This window comes from Lagopus leucura, unplaced genomic scaffold, assembly GCF_019238085.1.
Source record: "Lagopus leucura isolate 7727_CA_CO unplaced genomic scaffold, USGS_WTPT01 Super-Scaffold_806, whole genome shotgun sequence".
Lineage (NCBI taxonomy): Eukaryota > Metazoa > Chordata > Aves > Galliformes > Phasianidae > Lagopus > Lagopus leucura.
In genome coordinates, this window is record NW_024962260.1 from 6,489,453 (window position 1) to 6,509,240 (window position 19,788).

Genomic DNA, 19,788 nt, shown 5'->3' on the forward strand with positions numbered 1-19,788 from the left:
GCAGCTTTGACCAGTTTGCAGCATGTGAACAAGTATACATCCTTCTGCCTTTGAGCACGCTGCTTTTCTATAATGGCTTTTGATTGTTAAAGCCTTTTAGATGTTCTTGAAACATGTAGAAGGGAATGTAGACACATTTCATCTCACATCACAGCTGTCTCCCTCTGTTCATTACCCTTGCAGAAAACACTGCTACTTTAATAATGAAATGATACTATTTTAATGCTCTCCAGAGTTCATCATGCAGCCACTGAGATTAATACAGCTTGGGGATCGGTTTTAATGGGAGAAATCTTTAAGGATCATTTCAGAATAGACTGCTGGGCTAGAAGAGCAGGCAGCTGATTTCTACTGTTCTATGAAACACGCTTGATCTGTGGTTTCCACTCTGGACTGCTGCACACAGGGCGGGCAAAGAACGTGTTTGAACTTTTGGGAGCTGGGAAGCCTATGGATACAGCTATAAAAGCACAGAGACTGCCAGACTAATGGACAGAAACACAATTAGGCAGGATTACACAGAGGCATCCTTGAAAGGTATGGAACAGCCCTGTCCTCTCCCTTTCGAAGAAGCTGTTTGCCTGCATTCTCATGCAGAGATGCAGACTGCAACTTCAAAGGCAAGAAGAGATGATCTAAAAAGGAAGTCGAAGTGGCAACAGCGCAGAGAGAAGGGAGGAAATGGAAATATGATGAAACCTGTGACTCAACAAACGTGGGTCACTGTTACACTGGGGAGTCTTGATTGTCCACAGATGATTCATGATAAAGAGCACATCCTCAAAATTCAGTGAGTGAGATGAACAAAAAGAATATGACGAAATGGATTCTTTGAGATATTTAAAATAAAAATTACTGATGAAATATTTTTCCAGTTAAAATGCAGTGGTTTTTTTTTTGTTTTTTTTTTTTTTGTTGTTGTTTTTTTTTTTAAAGCAACATTTGGATGGGCAAAATAAAGTAAAACATTCTTTGGGAAAAATTGTAGTTCAGCTAACCCTTAATTAAAATTTAGATTCAGTTGTCCTTTAACAAAAGCAGCCATTATTGTAATTTTTTTCTGTGGGAAAATTGTTGTAAAGCAAATTAAACTGATTTTAGCATGACATAAAAGATGACTGTAAAGCAAAACGCAGAATAATAAACAAAAATGAATGGGGAGGAAAAAAATGGGAAAAATGCAGCAGACAGGTCCAAAGGATGGACTCTAAAAATTAATTCAGAAAAAAAACCCATAAAACAAAACCAACAGAAAAAAATACAAGAGAAAGAAAACTGATTTGGCAAGCAGATGTTAGAAGGAAGATTTACTTCACACACCAAAGAGTCTTCTGCATCTCTGTGGGATGACTTTGCAAGAGGACCAGCTGCCCTAGAGTCAGCCATTTTTAAGTCGTTCTTCCAGCCTCCCTGAACATCTTCATTGGACAAATTATCTGGTCTATTACATTTCTGAGTCTCATACTTTTTCTCGTAACTGGACTTGACCTGTTCACTCCTGGGCTCTACAAAGGAAGATCCCAAGTCACCAAAATCTTCTTCAATGCTGGTTTGCCTTGTTAAAGTTTTCCTGCGAGCAAGCAATGGCCTCATGCTTTTCCTGCAGGAACAATCAGCAGTGTCTGCACAACAGCTAGATGCAACACTGGCAGAAACTGAATCGCAAGTGTATCTGAACGTAAAACGAGATTCCTCTTCTTCACTTCCACAGTCCAGTCCACTGTCTGGGCTTCTTGATAAGGACCGGCTATATTTGCATCCTTTGTCATCTGCAGCAAAATCCTCCATGTCTGAAATTCTGTGCTTGGCTGGGTACCAGAAGTTGTGCTGCTGATCTTGATTGTAGGGCCTAGGTGGTCTAGAGTCTCTAGCTATTGTGGATTTCTTTTTATAGGGCATACCTAAACCCTGCTTGTACAGCAGTTCAGAGTATTCACCATCCTCTTCAGCTACTTCTGGAATACTGAACAGCTTTTTACTGTGATGTATCTGCTGTGAAAAGTCAGGCTGTTCCAAAAAAGTGGCGTCAGTGGTCTTATTCTTATTGCACTCCTTAAGATTATGTAATGTTAAAAACCAGAGAGGGAATAAAGAGTGTGTGACAAAAATAAAATGGGAGGGAAAAGGGAGAAGAAAAGAAAAATAAAGACAGAATTAGTTTTAGAGCAATGGCAAACATAAGACATGCAGCTTATTAAGTGAAAAGGATGTCATGCTTTGAATGAGAATCTGTGAAAAATAAAGACATGATTAAGAAAGTTTCTGTGTGTCAGATACCACGAGGAGTCAGTACAAACAACTGAGCGATGCTCTAACAAGAACAAACCCATGCATCTAAAACAAAGCAACAGAAGCTGCATACAGATTCCAGCGTGGTGAATGAGAATGGCATTAAAACATGGCACTAGTGCTGAGTATGATCCTTACCACATGACAAACTGGAATTTAATTTTTCTTTGTAGCCAGAACCCATATCTGAGAATGAAAATTCTGTTCTAACAAGCTTTCTTGCTTTGCATCTATTATATTATCCTATATTAGTACCAAATATCCCTAGAACTCCTGCCACAGTAGAGAAATTCTGCAAACATCATTAAAGAAGCTTTAGATTCCTTTAGAAAATTAAAAAAAAAAAAAATATTAAAAAAAGCATCATTTTCAAAGCTTGGCCTCCAGAGAAAGAAGCCAGAGAAGCTGGCTGCTCTCTGATGCCCCTTGGTCTGGCACTGTCCTCAAATCTCCCATCATAATCTTGTACCTGCTTGATAAAGCCAGTATTTGAAAATCAGCCTATTAGTAGAACTAAGTAAAAGTCTCTGTTTATACCAGAAGTGGGTACAAACTATCCCATCTTGAATAAAATAAGCATTCTGAACACAATAATGCTTTTGACATTTTTGTGTTGTAATTACACTAAACACACGTTGGTGGGACAGAAGAAACCTATGTAGCATCTTTGCTGGACTCCAAGGAGAGACAATGTATGTCTGATCTGTCTTAAGTTATAAACGTGCATCAGTCCCATGAAACTTTTATGACAAACTGCCATAGAAACACGAAAAAGTCAATAGATATGAGCAGGAAGTTTTGTCTGAGTTCAAGTATTCCTCATTTTAGAATACTCAGATTTGGTAAGTTAGCTCAGTCTTCCCTTTATCACTGACACCTGCCTTTGTTTTAAGGAACCACTGGAGGAAATAACAATCTCACAATAAAGCAAGAATTTACCTGCATGCAAAACATTTTCTTGTTACTTGAGAATATCTATTTCCTTAGGAGAAAATAATTACAGCTGAAAGTGCATGGTTGGCATACTTTCAGATGCAAGAGGAACACAAACCTGTTTACATTATGGAAAACCTAGTAAATATGCTTTTTTTTGTTGCCGTTAACTAACTACTGCTGCTGAAAAGCAAAATTGGATCTCGTGAAAGAAGGGGAAATTACTGAGCACTTTGGGATCAGAATCTGATGTGAAGCATGTATCCAAAACCCTAACAATACAGTGGGTAATATTCTCCACGTGGGACTCCGACATCCATGAGCCCTTCCCCAGGAAGCACTCACACACTGAGTTCTGCTTCTGCAGATTAAGCACCACACCTTCCACATAGACCACAACATAAACAGAGGTATGCCAGCAGAATTCAAAATGTCTAGAATGACTTATCACACCAATTAAGGGCCTGGTTAGATATCAAAAATTAGCGATACTATCATAAAACTAAGGAATAGGTATCGTTTCTGAAGCATGAATCACAAGAACAGTCTGAGGACAATTTACTTTTTCTCTAGAGGAAGGGTCAGAAGCAGCATGCAGAAGGATTTCAGATTCAACCTTTATGATAGCAGAAAAACTGAAACACCCATTAGTTTTGTTTTGAAAAAGTACCCCTCTCATTCCAGATAGTGTCAGAATAGAAGGGCTGAGTTTACAGTACACGAAAGCAGTTTCGATGGTCACAATTCTTTTATGTGTGTGAAAATAGCACTGTTTTTTTGTTAAACAACTAAATACTAGAAGAAAAATCCACCTGTGGTTTTCCTTATCATTCAGGTTATCCAGCTTGCTAAGAGAAGAATTTAGTGTAATCGATACACACATAAAAAGCAAATACAGTTTACACGAGCAGACATACTATGGGAAATGCACGCTCTGCATTCAGTAAGCTCAGTGTTCTGCATATATCTAATTGTTGTCTTTCATGATTAATATTCTTATACAGTGTTAAAACGGAATTTCTGACACTTATTTCCTGTTTGGTGATTCCTTAATTACCCCAAATCTCCTTCTTACAAGTGTGCTTTGAAGTCAGAGAAAGAGATGGCACTGAAAATAGGAAAAAACACATCTGATATGAAAAGCCTAAATTGTTGTAGGTGGATTTTTTTTCCCCCTATAGGTATGCATGTTTATATAATCAACTCGTTATTTGAGTAGTACTTGCAATATATTGTCATATAAACAAGGAAAAAGATCCCAGATATGGAACAAAAACTGCAACTTCCACAATTTCATATAGAAAAACAGTCAACTAGCTACAAGAGTAGATATCCAACAATGGAGAGGGGAAAAAAAGAAAAGAGAAGAAACAAATTCTAAGTCTACACAGCACTTATTTTTAATCATCTTCAAAATCCGTAATTGACTGAAAAAGTGCTTTGAAGGAAGAAAAAAACCCCAGAGGTACTCTTAAGGTTTCCCTGCAGTCACACTTACCTTAAGTGCATTGTGTGAAGTCAAACTGACTCGCCGTCTTCCTCCATCCTCCAGCTGCATTTCAGAGTACAGCTCTTCCTCGTCTTCCTCCATAATATCAGACAAATCAGAACCCCTGCTGCTCTCTGTATGGTAGTCTTCGCCGTGGCAATAGTGAGGCTATTCAGCAGAATGAGAAAGAAAAATCTTTAATGACTGAAATTAAAATTCCTTGTGAACCACCTATGAGGACCAGAAGTACTTCCTTGGTTTGAACATCACAGTAATACTGCATGTAAATGACATCATGCAGGTTGCTCTTTTGTTTTATGAATAAAACCTTTTTTTTCCATTTATGCTCCCATTTAATTCAAGAAACCCAGTCTCAAATCCATAGGTGGTCCAAAAAGATGCATTCAGAGCATCAAATCTAGCTTTAGTCCTGATGAAATTCCTCTAAAGAGGTCCTTCATGCATCAGTAGACTTGCTGACCAAATTGTAAAAGCCCTAGGATAATTCACATATCATCTGTTCTTCACAGCTGTTTGTTACATCACATAATGATTTAAAAGTGATCAGCACTTAATTATTGCAGCATGTTACCATCATTGTATAATATAGCTAGCTGATGGAATTTGAAGCTTTCATTCTGTTAAACATTGCAGGAATGGACTGGCTACAGTTGTAATGGCCTTTTATAACTAGTTTGAATATTTTAAGTTCCAATGAGATGGAAGATAAAGAGGAAAATATATGTCTCACTGAATTGCTACTAAACTGTTAAGTAGGTGTGGCCTTGGTTTAATTCCTGCTTAGCCAGAGTGCTATGTCCAACAAACCAGATCATAAACTAAACTCATTGTATTTCCAAGGATACATTTTAAAATGAAGCTGAATGTCTGCAGTAAAACATCTCGAGATCACAAAATAGAATAAAAAACTCTCACAGATTATCAAATGCCAGTACTGCTGCAATAAATCCATGCTTGCTTGGACCATCACACCTAGCAAGTTGCCTCCACAGCTTATCTAGTGTGCTACTAACAACAGTAGAGTCCTGCTAAACAGCCACCCAATTATTTAAAGAAATCTTTTAATACAAGCACTAAATTAAATAAATTATGAAACGTAACTAGGACATATTATATAAGGAACAATTGTGCACTTCTGCCTAAGATCTGTATCTGTATAATCTGTATGGAAAAGGGCACACAAACTTCACATGCAATAACTGAACTGTTTCAGATCTCTGATCCATGCTACCCTTCCTCATGGGACATTTTCAAAATGAGGAGCTTATAATCTATATTTCCACCTCCAAAACACAAAACGCCAAACGTGAAGGATCTCCATGAGTGGCCATATCTAATGCTCATCAAACACTTGAAGAAAAACCTTAACATCACTTGCATCTATCTGCAGGTGTTTTTTTCCACTCATCTATAAATTAAGGCAAGTAAACTGATACAAAGCCTGAGACATTTGATTACAGATCGGAATACAGAATAGCAATTCTTGAAGATACCAGCAGCACAAAGGCATTACAATAAAAATATCAAACTAATAATTTCTTATGGAGAAAACCACCACAGATTACGTCTCTCCATTTTTTTCCAATTATTTCTTTACTAACAAACCACACGGTAAAAGTGATCTTTCATAAACAACGTAAATGAGCAATTAAACTTCAAATAGGTGTATCTCACTAAGCTGCAAACGTTTAATAATCAATTTGCACTTAACACACTGCAGCTGTTTCACAAGATATAATCTGGCTGCTGTTCCTCAGAGCACATTTTTAGTGTTTAAAGCAATGAGGAATTCTTTCAGCCTCACACACACACACAAAATTCTAATTATATCTGAGAAGGCTTGAAGCCAGATAGATTTCAAATCTGGCCTTGAGGACATAACTAGTAGATAGCAAAGTTTAATCTCTTCAGGCTTCAAAGAACATAAATCTAAGGGTTCCCTGACTTTCAATGTTCATATCCAAGCTGTCTGCATTGGTTTTTAGAGCTCAGTAAAGCAGACACATCCCAAATAATCTTTGGATGATCTAAGGTCTACTTGCAGCAACTTAGTATGCTTACAGTAGATATACCCAAGTTTGTTTAACTTGGTCAAGTACAAAGATATATATATTTGTTAACATAAAAAACCCTAATTTTATCTTTGTCCCACTACAAACACTATGCACAGTTTACACTGAGCCTTCTTAGTGAGATCACTAGGCCTGATAAAAAATCTTGGTTCCTTTGCACCTAGAACCATTTTAATTGTATACAGATGTAAAGATGCGTCTCACTCGTGAACACATTTTGTAAGCATAGCATGATTGGATATCTTAAAAAGAAAATGGAAACCACTCCGTGTAAAGATGACACTAAATGAAATCCTCAAGCTCCAGATTTGGAACAGCTGAGATTTGGAGCAATGTTTGTACAGAAATAAATAATTGAGCTTCTGTGATGAGCTGAGCCAAAACTCCACAAGGTTTTAGAAGTGGTACAAAGAAAGGCACTGCTCAGAGCCTTCAAAATGTGAAGTCAGATGTCTGGCTAGCAAGATTCTTCAGCCATCCCAAGACACAAGAAAGCATCTAGCTAGGATTTACAACTCCCTTGAAAGTAACTTATGAAATCACTTCTTGTTTTTTTCGAGTTGGATCAAACTAAAAGCTGCACAGATGTGGAAAATTCTTTTGCTACATCTTTCTATTCCTTACAGCATCCTTCCCTAAGTATATATGATTTTCTGCTAATTAGCATTACAGGTTACGGCTTTAAAAAATCCTTCCCTCTTTCCGTTCTTTCCCCCCAAAACATTACAGCATTCTTTCATACACAATAATAATACACAAATCCCAAATCCCAGAGCCCAAATGTGACTTTTTTTTTTTTAAAAAAAAAGCATTTCCAGTACTTAAACAGCTGCGTAGTATAACAGTCTATAGATACATGGTACCAAGCACTCAGTTCTCATCAGAAAGTCTAATGCAGCAGTAACAGGACATTAATCTGTTGCCACACAATTATACCATTATGGTTACAATAATTAGTTGCCCTGAAGATCATGCTGAGCTTCACAAAATAACTCATGTCATATTAAATAACTGACACAATAAAAAGACCAGGTTACTCACTTGCTTTCCAAGTTCTGATCCTTTCAAGAAATCATCAACTGAAGCCCCCCTCCTTTTGACATTAGGAGAATCATATCCATCTTCCTCATCATCTGAGTTAGCGTACTGTGCTGCATTGCTCCTTTCACTAAAAACACTCCTCCTCTCCATCTATCAAACCAACAAAAAATGGAAAATTGTAAAGATGACTTCATCTTGCAACCAATGGAGAAATGGCTAAATAAGGCATAAAAACTCACAAGCACAATGCTTTAATATACTCATGGTTTAAAGCAATGTTAGTTTTCCCGACTAACCTTTTAGGAAAGGCTTCCTCCCCATTCTCCCCCAACCCCTCCCAGAATTATTTTCTGGAAACATTTCTAGTACAGTTATGAAGCTTCTACTGTTGGTCAAAGGTTGATCAATGCTCTGTATGGTTAAAGGCATATTTGCTGAAGATACAACAGAATTTTAATATACAGCTTCTCAAAACACTGATCTTCAGGTCTGGGAATTTATTAGAAGCTAAGTAAGGTTCATACTACAAAAAAAAGTATAGTTGATGGAAAGCTCTACAATGAATAAAGCAAGCCCTAAAAGCTGCAAGAAAAAAGTTGGTCTTTACCCTATTGCTCTCTGCAACTCGCTGTGCAGCTTCTCTTGCCATGGCTTTTGCAACAGTGTTTGGGACAGGTGTGCCTTGAGGTTGAGGGAGTATTCGGTTAGGCGATGGAGATCTTCTCCCTTGAAGCGAGCTGTGAAAGTTAGGGACAGGTGGTTCAAGTGTGTGCCCATGAACAGGGGATGCTGAACGAGTCTGCTCCCATGACTCATCTATTTTTACATGTGGACCTAAATGTTCTTCTTTGGTTTCTGGGGCTCCGGCACTTGCTAATGGCTTAGATTTGGGAGCAGTTCTGGGGAGAGGGGATGGAGGCACCAGTAGGTCAGATGGAATGGCAGCAACAGAAGAGTCCACTGATTCCCCTTGTGCAGAGAGTGTTCGAACAGTAACTTCCTTTGCTTCAAGACTTCTTAGTCTCATTAGCTCCACCAATGTGTTCTCTGCTGTTGGAAAGATCACCTCTGCCACCTGTGTACACAAATAAGCAACATACTAGCACGAAGATATGTTACCCTCCCTTCAACCACACTGATGAAGAGCCTTCAACGTTTTAACATGGAGTGAAAGTTAGGGCACCACAACAATTAGCACCAGTCTTCTTAATTCTTTCCAACTCTTCTGTCCAAAAGCTGAAATGCGTACAGAAAGGGTGCTAATGATCAAATAGCACAAACAAAAGAACAAGTACTGATAAAAAGCAAGAAAGCATAGCAGACATTGAAGTGCCATCACACATTTATTGCCACCTTTGCCTGCCAGCAGAAATTCACCTAGCGCAGATGGTACCTGTAATGGTGGAACTCACCCGTTGACCTTTTGCATAAACACCATAGCCTGTGACATTGGCACCGTGGGAGGTCCCTGTTGCTGTCAGGGCTGGTGGCTTCCAGGACACCTGTATGGTTGCTTGGGTGGACCCGGCCCGGACAGTAACATCTTGAGGTGGAGCTGGAGGACCTAAGACATGCAAGACTTGTCATCAGTGAGCCTTAGACTGGAGTCTGTAGATCAGTTTGAGAGTTGGAAACTACAGACCTCAAAGCACTTATTTTCTTCAAGAAGACAAAGTATCATTGCTAAGTTACAGTGTAAAAACAGAAGCATACACTCAACATCAACTGATCCTGGGCCTTACAGACATTAGCTAAGCTCCATTTACAACATAGTTTGCAATTGTGCTGCACTTTGCTCCAATTTTTATCCCACCAGGCTGCATAACTGCTAATTACTTTGAACAGAAATGTTAATAGACAAATGTGAGGGAAAAGGCACCCAGAATGACACTGTTAATGAAAAATGGCTGCAAGTGACAGCAAGTGACTTTTTGGTATCTTTGCACTGAACGCATGCGGCATTCACAGAAATGACTTTGGAATTCTGCTTCCATCAGTGACCATCAGTGCCTCCAAGTCAAGATCCACAGGTCAGAAGCACAGTGACACTAAGGTGCACTGGATGCAAGGCAGAACTGGAACCTTTTCAATCAGCAGCATGTTGGTTAAAGACAACTGGATTCAACATCTTTTATCTGCAGTGAAGAAAAATATATATCTACTAACTTTTTAAGGCATTTAGCATACATTAGAGAAATAGTACACCAAGTACATCCTTAATTAAAAGACGTTATCAAGCTACTATAAATAGCTCTACTTTGGACAGGAACCAAAGTGAAACATCATAGTTTATTAGTTCATGAATATTTCAGGCATCCTGTTCTGTTATTTAACAATCAAACACTGGGAAGTGCTTCATGATAAAACATTTCCGAAGCAGGTTTCAGCTGCAGCCACACCTGGGTAAATGCTGGGAGAACACAAACCTTAGCAGCTGAGAGTTTGCTTTTTCCAGTGAACAAAGCACCTCCAATTTCTGTTCATCTGAGACAGAAAGTTACAAATATTCTGCGTGCATTCACTGCTGCCAAACAGGTCATCATACAAGTGTAAATATCAAACAAGCCTCATCCTCCAGATACACTGGCAAACCATCAGTGCATTTCAGTGGTTTGTTATCACTGCCTTTCATCCTTGGAAATAAAATTCTGGTCATGTTCAGGACACCATAGGCAGAACATGATTTTTTTCCCTATAACATCCATTGCACCTAGTGTATTTTTAACTAGCAAGACCAAAGCAGTAAATCTAACCTAACCGACTTTTTTCCCAAGATAAGATTTTGAATTAGGAGCCAGTTTCATCTTCCCTATTTTGCTGACAGCCTGTATTAGCAATTCAGCATAATTCTTCAGTTTACAGGAAGAAGGCAACTGATCTATTCCAGTATCTTGTCTCTGTCAGTGACATTCATCTGCTTTTGCAGGAGACGACACCTTTCTTCCATTCTCTCAAACAAACAATCTCCAGAGAGTTTATTTCTACCTTTGTAGCCTGTAACAGAGATTGGTTTAAAAAAATGCAATGCATCTCAACAGAGAACATGTCATTATTGCTTTAGCGTGCTTCAGCAACTAGAGGGAGTTAAAGACTCTTAAGAGTTTGGCCTGAAAAAATCTCACTCGAAAGGCATTTCCCAAATAACAAAGAAGTCAAACAAATTTAATTCACTGTACAGGCAACATCTCCCAGGTACAAAGTTTAAAATGCTCTCCTCCTAGCAGATGCTGCAATAGTATCACCACTTATCCCACTGAAATGACTGAAATCAAAACAGTAAATGCCCAAATACAAGACATACAAGCTTAATTACTTCTCTCAGTTCAACCAACTGTCCTGCATGTGTCCTTTACATGTAAGTCACTCAACCTAAGGAAGAGGCCAGAAATAATTCCTGCTCCCTTGCTGGAATTGAATCCCAGCGGGGAGTCAATCAACACACTGCACTGTAGATGTCATTGGAATTTCACTTGCCAGGAGTCACTTGTGCTTGACTGTCTCTGTTTCAGGGGCATTCAGTGCTCTAGAAGTATGAATATAAAGTAAATGTCCTAATTGTCTTTGATTAGACAAGTCTATAAGAAGAGATGTTCATATTTTTAGGTATTACCATACATTCCAAAATCATGACATTACCCTTTCAATGTAGTACACTATTTCAGCTCTAGTCTTCAACGTTACATCACAGTTCACTGGGAGAAGACTCATAATTTATCTACATCTCTAATGTAAAAGCAAGGTGGGAAAAAAAAAGGCCCTGACTTTTCAAAACACAACCGATTCACTACCTCCACAAATTCAAATTGTACCTGTGATTACAACCACACAACCAAAACTCATCTGTATCACCCCTAAATCACTGTGATCCTCTAAGCTATCTATACTGCTTTCTATTCCAGGGAAGAAATGGATCATCTCCATAAAAAGTGCATCTGGATACACAAATAACATGCTAGAATAATAATTGTTTCTGTCCAGAGCTGTCCATACAAACAAAAATAAATTGCTACCAGAACTACTATAAAAAATTGCTACCAGAACTACTATAACTAAATTAATTAAAAACAAGTTAATTAAACTACTAATTAAAAACGAGATTATTCTGATAAATACATTCTAGCACGTGATGATGTTCTGCATGTCTTTCTCTAACTTATCTTCCCAAAATGTACCAAGGAACAAGAAGGGGAGTAACACAGGAGAGGAATGAGTCATAGGTACCATTAAGCAATCGAATAGTCCACAGCCTGTTCATGAAAGCGACACTGATTACAGCATAAAGCAAAGGGTAGGCTATTTTATCTGGAATTTTTACACATAACTGGAGAGTTAGGGAGAAAGATACCAAACCTGCTGGCAACGTAGAAAATTCCACAAAGGCTTCTTTTTTTTCTCGTTGTTCTAGGGGAAGCTGCCAGGGCATCTGGTGGGGCTTTGCCATGACTTTCACCTTGTAGGCCATATTGGGTTTCAAATTAAAAAAATGGTACTTGTAGCTAGCAGCTTTGACAATGTCAAACTCTTCTTCATTAAGAAAAATGACATGACTGTAATTACTATTTGTAGGGAGCCAGGACAGCTCAGCAGAAATCTGGGTTATGTTGTCCACTTTGAGATTAGAGGGGGCTACAATGACGTCCTTCCCAACTAACAAAGTGCACTGCAGTTCATCTGAGTTACCCTTATTTGTAATGCTCTGAATTGAGATTCGGTATGTACAAGTAGAAATGTTAAGCTTTTCTATAAGAGCTTTCGTTCTGCTTCCCAAGGCTATGTTCATCCGTACTTCTTTGTCAACCAGAACATTATAGCTGTTAATGGTTCCCCATCCGGGTGGCACTACTGGCGGCTCCCAGCCCACAATGACACTTTTGGCTAGTTGTTTAATAAGGGTGATTTTTCTAGGATAAGGCACAATGTCTTCTCCAATTTCATCAATGTTCACATCCAGAGTCCCTGCACCGTTGCTGATTACGCTAGAGTCTATGTGACTTGGTGGACTTATCTCCAGGATATCTCCTTCCAAAGTAGAACCCGAATGGTTGATGAAATTCTGATCTTGTTCACTGCTTAATGTGCTCGATAAACGGGTCTCATTGTCTTGAACAAAATCCACAAAATTTGAAGGGACCAGTCCTCTCTGTCCATCTAGAAGCTCCCCTGGTGAGAAAGAAAAACGTCACTGAAGTCCTTGAGGAGCACAGCCCTTGCATGTTAATGTCCTGTGGTAAGTGGATAAGATAGAGGTGAAAACTGTACACGAACAGCATTTGGAGTTTGACAAAGTAAAAATTTAGCGTAGCAAAAACCCAGAACTGCCAGTAAGCTTTCTTGTCACCTTAAATCTACCAAGCAGGAAAAGCTGGCAATATAAAATGTCTTATAGTTAGCTCTGCCTGCAAAGAGCGGCTTTGTTGGTACAGAAACTCTGTTAATTAACATAATGATGATACGGCTAATTTTAGCAACTGATTTGATAGTAGATGAAGGAGAGCACAGGGAGTGTGTTTGACAGGTGAACTGATTTAAATCTGCATCAATTAGCATGAATACACAGATTCAAAAACCTACCTTCATAAAAGCCATCTTCATCCATATCTCCATACACATAAAGGTACTTTCCTGCTGTAAGAGGGAGCTCTGCTTCTGGATTTTCATTTGGTCCATCAAAAGGGTTGTAGCTGCAAAGAAGTACAGATCAAAAACATGCATGTATACTTACGACCCCTCATAACTGGATACTAACATGAAAAGGTGTACAGTTCTAAGGCTACCTTAGATGGCAATTCAGTCTTTTTTTTTTTTTTTTTTTTTTTTTTTTTTAATATATAACCCTGGCCTAAATTTCCATTCTGAAAAGTGAATTAAGGAGATATCACTCGGGAGGTCTCTTCCAGTCCTTATCTTCTCCCTTTTCTAGTGTGAATAGCTGCAGCCTGTTACTTAACTACTCAAAGAGTGCTCAAAGAAAGCAGGGACATAGATTGTAGATCCACCTGCCAAAACTTCACTGCTAAAAATGTTCTCGCACTTGGGTTTTGACCAGGAACAAGAACTGGCTCCAGCTAATGATGTTTGTTACCTATAACGTGCAATACAAAGATGGACTTTCCCAGAATATCTCTGCTTCGAGGTATTGGAATTCTGATCATTATCCATCTGTAAAAAAAAAAAAAAAGACAAAAAAGATTTCTAAAAGTTCCATGCATCATTCTCCTGACAGACGAAAAAAAAATTGAAGCACATGTAATTAAGAAGAGAAAATTAACATTGATATGAATCAAAATCAGTTAATTTTACTTAGAAAGGTTTAGAATATAAAGCAATTGTAAGTCAAATTCCAGCACGGTAAAGAAATTGAACTATTTCTTGGTACATCCTAAAGATTCAGATAAGATCAGAGTCTAGACATTAATTTTCCTCAAAAGCTTGCAGAACTGACCCAAATACAGACTGGTTGTTTATCATTTAGTAAGTAAAAAAGATAGTGAGGAATGTACTTTACTTATTTCATGCTTTACTTTGAACTCTTTCAGGAAAAATGAACTTTTCCCATAAGATATGGAGGATTTTCATTAAGGAGGAGATACTAGGATCAACATTAGAGTCAAACAGGTAAATTGTCCAAAACTGGATGATCATTTTACAGTCTGGACAGAGTGAATATTGAAATACAACTTTCTGGCCTAAACGTGTCCCTGCTTGGTTGCCAGTATGGACCAAAGGTGCCCCAGAAAAACACTGAAGCAAGTCACCTTTCTTCTGAATTAACTCTTAAGAGATGGGTTAGCTTGCTAGGAAAGCACAGTACACACCATCCTGCCAACACACCACTTTCAGTGGACAACAACAGCTATCAAGTGTTCTCCCCCATGTCGCTTTGGAGATGCAGGGCAGCTTTTGAAGGGTTATTGTCCTGATGTCTGAAAGCTCATAACTTACCCAATGCTTATTCCAGAAGATTGTTACTAAGAACAGAGAAGTTGCAGAGAGAATTTCACAAAATATCTTTTTTTTTTTTAATAGTATTATGTAAGACTTTAGAGCAGTGTCCCACTGTTAGATTTTATTTTCTTAAAAGACTATTTCCTAATGATTTTATCCATACACTTCCTCCCACGCCTGATACCTATTAAAAAAAATGGGACTTAATTTCTGTTTGCTTGCATAATATAAGTATGCATCACATAATTACACTCAAGAAGGCACACAATGAGCAACACTGCAAAAGTGGTCTTGACATTTTCAGTGAGATAACTCAAAAATAATAGAAAGATGGAATTAAATCTGACATGCACGTTTTCTGTTTCTTGCTGTTAGTTCTGCTTCCCTAAATCTCATTGTTAATCTACCTTTTCTGATTTGACTAATATGGGCTGCTTTTTTTTTTTTTTTTGCAGCCTATTCAAAAGCAGTTAATTCTCCCACATTTCATCTTGGTAGGGACACATCTGTATTTAACTGTGAATAAGCCTTACATACATCCACAGAATTCTAAGACTCTGAAAGTCTCATGAAATTCCCACTGCTCACAATCACAATTTGTCCCAGAAAATACGAATTTTCATGTCTTTTCTTTTTAAAAGTTGGTGGATGATCCTGCATCAGCCTCGGAAGAAGAGAGATCCTGGCCCCACACCATGTATTTCCTGCAAGAAATTTAAGAAGACTCACGTCTGAATCAAATCTGCATCTTGGGGCACCAGATCTTGACTTTGACAGGAATGTAGGTTTGACTGACAACTGTTCTGGTTTGTCTCCAGATATTTGAAGGGGACGAATAAACTCCGAAATTACACAACGACTTCCAGAAGGACTTTCATGACCTGGCATGAACAAAACTGAATAAATGATTGCTTTCAAAAGAAACACTGGTAAATAACAACAAGGGGTTATTTTTTTCTGTATTTTAGAAATCATTATTAAAAAAAAAAATCTTCCCCGTTGTTTTTGCATTAAGAACAAAACTAACAGTTAGAAAAGGAAAAATGCAAGGAATCAGTTCTTAAGAAAACACAGTAGTTTCTGGAAATGCATCTTCTTCCTTGAAATATCAAATAATGTAAAAAAAAAAAAAAAAAAAAAAAAAAAGCCACATTTCTTGTGTGTAAAATCTTGTAAAATCCACAGACCATCAAATAGCTGTTATTTTGTCATGACTGGCAGATATCTGTCAAGGAAATCTGAACATCCTTTCAAGGAAGGAGGCAAGGAAGAGCTCCAGACTTAATTTAAATTACTCAGAGAGAACTGAAGCTGACCATACATGCAGTACAATTAGACATGCCATTTTATTTATGGGACCACTGGTTCATTATGGACTACACAAATGATCTAGAAAGGCCATTTAAATGCACCTTTTATCTGATGAATAATAAATCTTGAAGGTTTTTCTATTGGATTGTGACAATAATATATGTTTAGAGTGAATCTTTAATGTTCTAATCTATTCTGGCTAGGTTATTCCATTTCCTGATACATTAAAAACATCACCAATTAAGGCAAAGCAGCTGGTCATAGACTGATCTCATTTCCACCATTTGCTTTGCTTTGAAAGCTGTCCTTGCGTTTCCCCACGTTCTTTTCTTCCTCACACATAATGCAAACAATTATTCTTCTTGTTTGAAGAACTTGCTGCAGCACTACCATCATTATTTCAGAATAGTTGATTTTGAGAATCAGACATCCTGCCCATTTCTTTAAGCACCATTTTATTGTTACCACTGCGTTTATACTGAGAGCAAATATCATCAAGGATTTCTGACATTTATACTCCAGTGCTACAAGCCCTGAACTCTAAGAAGAATAAAAATCAGTAGGTTAAAATGAACAGATTAAGGCTCTAAAATGTCTTTAGAACAGATCTTGTATTTTTTGTGTTTCCAGTCGAGCACTTTTTGCTGGATTTTTGTTTTGTTTGTCTTCTATTTCTATTAGTACTTGACAATAAATACTAAGTAGCATGGAAAGGCTGACTCAGGACCCCATAAGCTTCTGTTGATTTTTATGTGAGGTCTAGGGCCATTTACATGAACTCCAGAGATACAGACCAGACTTTCATGAGTTGTTAAATGGACATTTCCATACTTGATTACCTTAACTTTAAAATATTTATCGGTTTGAAAATCTTATCTCTGGAGACATCAACAGCTAATCCTCTTGTTATTAAGGAAATTTCTACTAAATTCTTACAGCCATCAGATGCTGTCCTTTAAATTCCCTGTTTAATGCACTTTAATATCCATGTGGCTATGATTTGCAGCTCCAGAAAAGCCTACAGAGTTATATGTACCACAGCAGTCAGTCCACTAACAGCTAAAATGTTGTATTTCAAAATCTAAGCCACACAAAGTACTAAGTTATTGAAGCGAAATGAAAGAAGGATGTCACCTTGGCTCCTTTTGAGTTGGTTTCACACTGAGCGCAGCACCCTTCACCAAAAATAAGCACTCATCTACAGTGGTAGGGAAATGATTTGTGATTTCTAGGCCCTAAGCCTCAGAATTTTCCTAGAAGCTTAGGAAGAAAAAATAATACTAATAAGAAAAGGCTATTTTGTCTGTCCAGTTCCTCTTTGTATCTGTTCTAAAACAGTTTTGGGGGAATCTGTAAGCTATGGGAATTACCTGGCAACAGGAGAGCTTTCCTTTGTATAAATAGTAGTAAAAATATCATCTATCATGGATGATATTAAGTTTCAATTGTTTGTGAGTAGATTTCTCAGCTTCAACAACAACATTAGATTGTTGCACAGAGTCCAACACAACTTATATGCCAGTTCCCCTCAGGTGTCTTTAGGTGACTTCTTGCCTTGAAGTTTCTTATGAATAATGAATAGTTAACAAAGATGTGTAGTTAGGAGGAGTAGTTGCCTCTGGCAACAGGCAGTGATGGCTTAGCAAGAATTCAAAACAGATCTGGGCAAAACACACTCCATTGACCATTCATCACAATACATGCATAAGAACGCCAATACAGATTTATTTTTTTAATTTTACATTCTCCAATTCTTCTAAAATTCACACCAACAATGTTTTTGTGCAACTTCTTGATTTCTGAGATACCTAGCAGCTAAGTGTTCGGCCAATTAAAGCATGGGAAAAAATTTAAACGCATCTGTATGGTTTAATTAAGTAACTACAGATAACTAAACCAAACAACTAAACCAAAAACATTTTCATGTCTTTCAAAATGTTCCATTCAGTTTTCCCATTTACTGCCCACCCCTACCCACAAATTTCTTTTTATGCAATGGCTAACACAACACAGGTGTCTCTATTCTTTCTTTCTCCATGAATAACTAAACAAAAGAGCAGACCAACTCTTGCCCCGAATCCGGAAAGGTTTTCCAACAAACCATTTATATGCTGTGTGTATATATGTATGTAAATACTTCCATAAGAAATATATCATTTTAACACTGAACAGGTTTTTCACCATGACACCTAAGAATGATTAGAGATAATTTTGCTCCAAGCAGTACTTGAATGAAACTAGAACAATCTCAGTAAAGGTGTAAGAAATACTCTGAAATTGAATCAAGTCACAAAACAAGATTAGGTCCAAATTCTAACTTCCATTTGTATAATCAAGCTCTATTTACATAATTGAATGGCACCTTGAAGCCTACAGGGCAGAACAGACCTGCAAATAAAATCCTTGTCCTTACCTTTGCCTAAAGAAGTGGCTATTCCATTCATTAACTGGGATAAAGATTTACTGGGAGAACCAGAGATATCTGAGGATGTCAATGAGTTGCTGCTGAGGAGGTCAATCTTCCCTGCTTGCTGCCGGAACTTCTCTAGCTCCCTGGACAAGAGGTTGAATTGTTCACTTTGTGTCCGGCATTTTTCCTCTAGCTCTCGGACCTTGGCCTGCACAAGCAAGACAAAACACAGACATTTAACTGAGATCAGAGCAAGCTGTAATAGGGGCCAATTTTTGTTAAGTACCAGGAATCCAGGATAGGCAAACTACTTGAGATAAATGCACCCACTGTTTGTTTGGCTTTTTTTTCTTTTTTTGTTTCCATTTTCTTTTATCCCCCTAAGTTCCCACATTTTGAAGAAAACCTTTTAGTAGCTCTGCAATATTGGGATAAATACTTAACTCCCAGTTTCCAAAGTGGAAATTCCTCATCGTATTTTTTTGGCAGTGCCAAGAACATCATTGCCAAGAACACCTTCAGAAAGAACCTATAGCTTTGTGACTTTTGTTTCCTTTTCCAATACTTTTAAAATCTTTGGTATTTCTCTGAGGTTTGCCCATCCTCACTAATAAGTTGAATCATCCTGTATTACTAAATAAACATTTATATGTTAAAAACCAACAAGAACAGCAAAAAACAGTGTTTCATGCAGAATGTAGGATTAGCTACTGGCTGAATTCCCTTTCAAAAATAACGTTCCTTATGGTACGTGCCAAACCACACAGAAGTAATCCAGACACCAATCGAGAGGAGATTGTTTGCAAGCTTGTGAGAAGTACAAAAATATCATTGTGGGCAAACACTTCTGTTTAATTTTGAGGCATCAGGAAGTAACAAAGCATAATCAAGGATAAGTTTCTGCGCTGACTTGTGAAATTTGCCTACATACAGTCTAAGAAATCTTGACATGGAAAAAATGGAGGGGATAAGTGAAAAGAATGATTCCTTGGCTGAGAGGAACAATAAAGAGCATGGGAACTCAGGATTTCCTCTACAACTTTAATTCTAAGAAAATGTAAGATTGGCAAAGAGACTAAAACATAAAGCTACCTTTTATTTCACCCAAAGCTGCATAATTACTGCATCAATTGGATTAAGAATATGTTGAAGTTTTTAATACAGTGCATTTAAATTCCAATCTGTGCCTATAAGCAGCCTGCTTGCATACACTATCAAGCATTCCTGAAGAACTAAAACTCTCAATGAGATTGTTCAGAGAGATAAGAAAGAGTATA

The 19,788-nt window shown here is 37.7% G+C and overlaps 1 protein-coding gene across 14 annotated transcripts in view; it reads right to left on the reverse strand.

Annotated features, from left to right (window-relative positions):
• RIMBP2 (RIMS binding protein 2) overlaps positions 1-19,788 on the reverse strand; it is a 119,075-nt gene that overhangs the window by 18,368 nt on the left and 80,919 nt on the right. For 13 of the 14 annotated variants that reach the window (XM_042865396.1, XM_042865392.1, XM_042865393.1 and 10 more), the window contains 9 exons: positions 18,515-18,719; positions 15,520-15,671; positions 13,928-14,004; positions 13,417-13,526; positions 12,196-13,005; positions 9,258-9,409; positions 8,453-8,920; positions 7,846-7,995; positions 4,721-4,879 (listed from right to left, as the gene is read on the reverse strand). In XM_042865396.1, the coding sequence (XP_042721330.1) occupies positions 4,721-4,879; positions 7,846-7,995; positions 8,453-8,920; positions 9,258-9,409; positions 12,196-13,005; positions 13,417-13,526; positions 13,928-14,004; positions 15,520-15,671; positions 18,515-18,719 (2,283 nt within the window). Of the gene's footprint in view, positions 1-1,320; positions 2,053-4,720; positions 4,880-7,845; positions 7,996-8,452; positions 8,921-9,257; positions 9,410-12,195; positions 13,006-13,416; positions 13,527-13,927; positions 14,005-15,519; positions 15,672-18,514; positions 18,720-19,788 lie in introns of all 14 variants that reach the window. The other variant, XM_042865404.1, reaches the window with a different exon arrangement.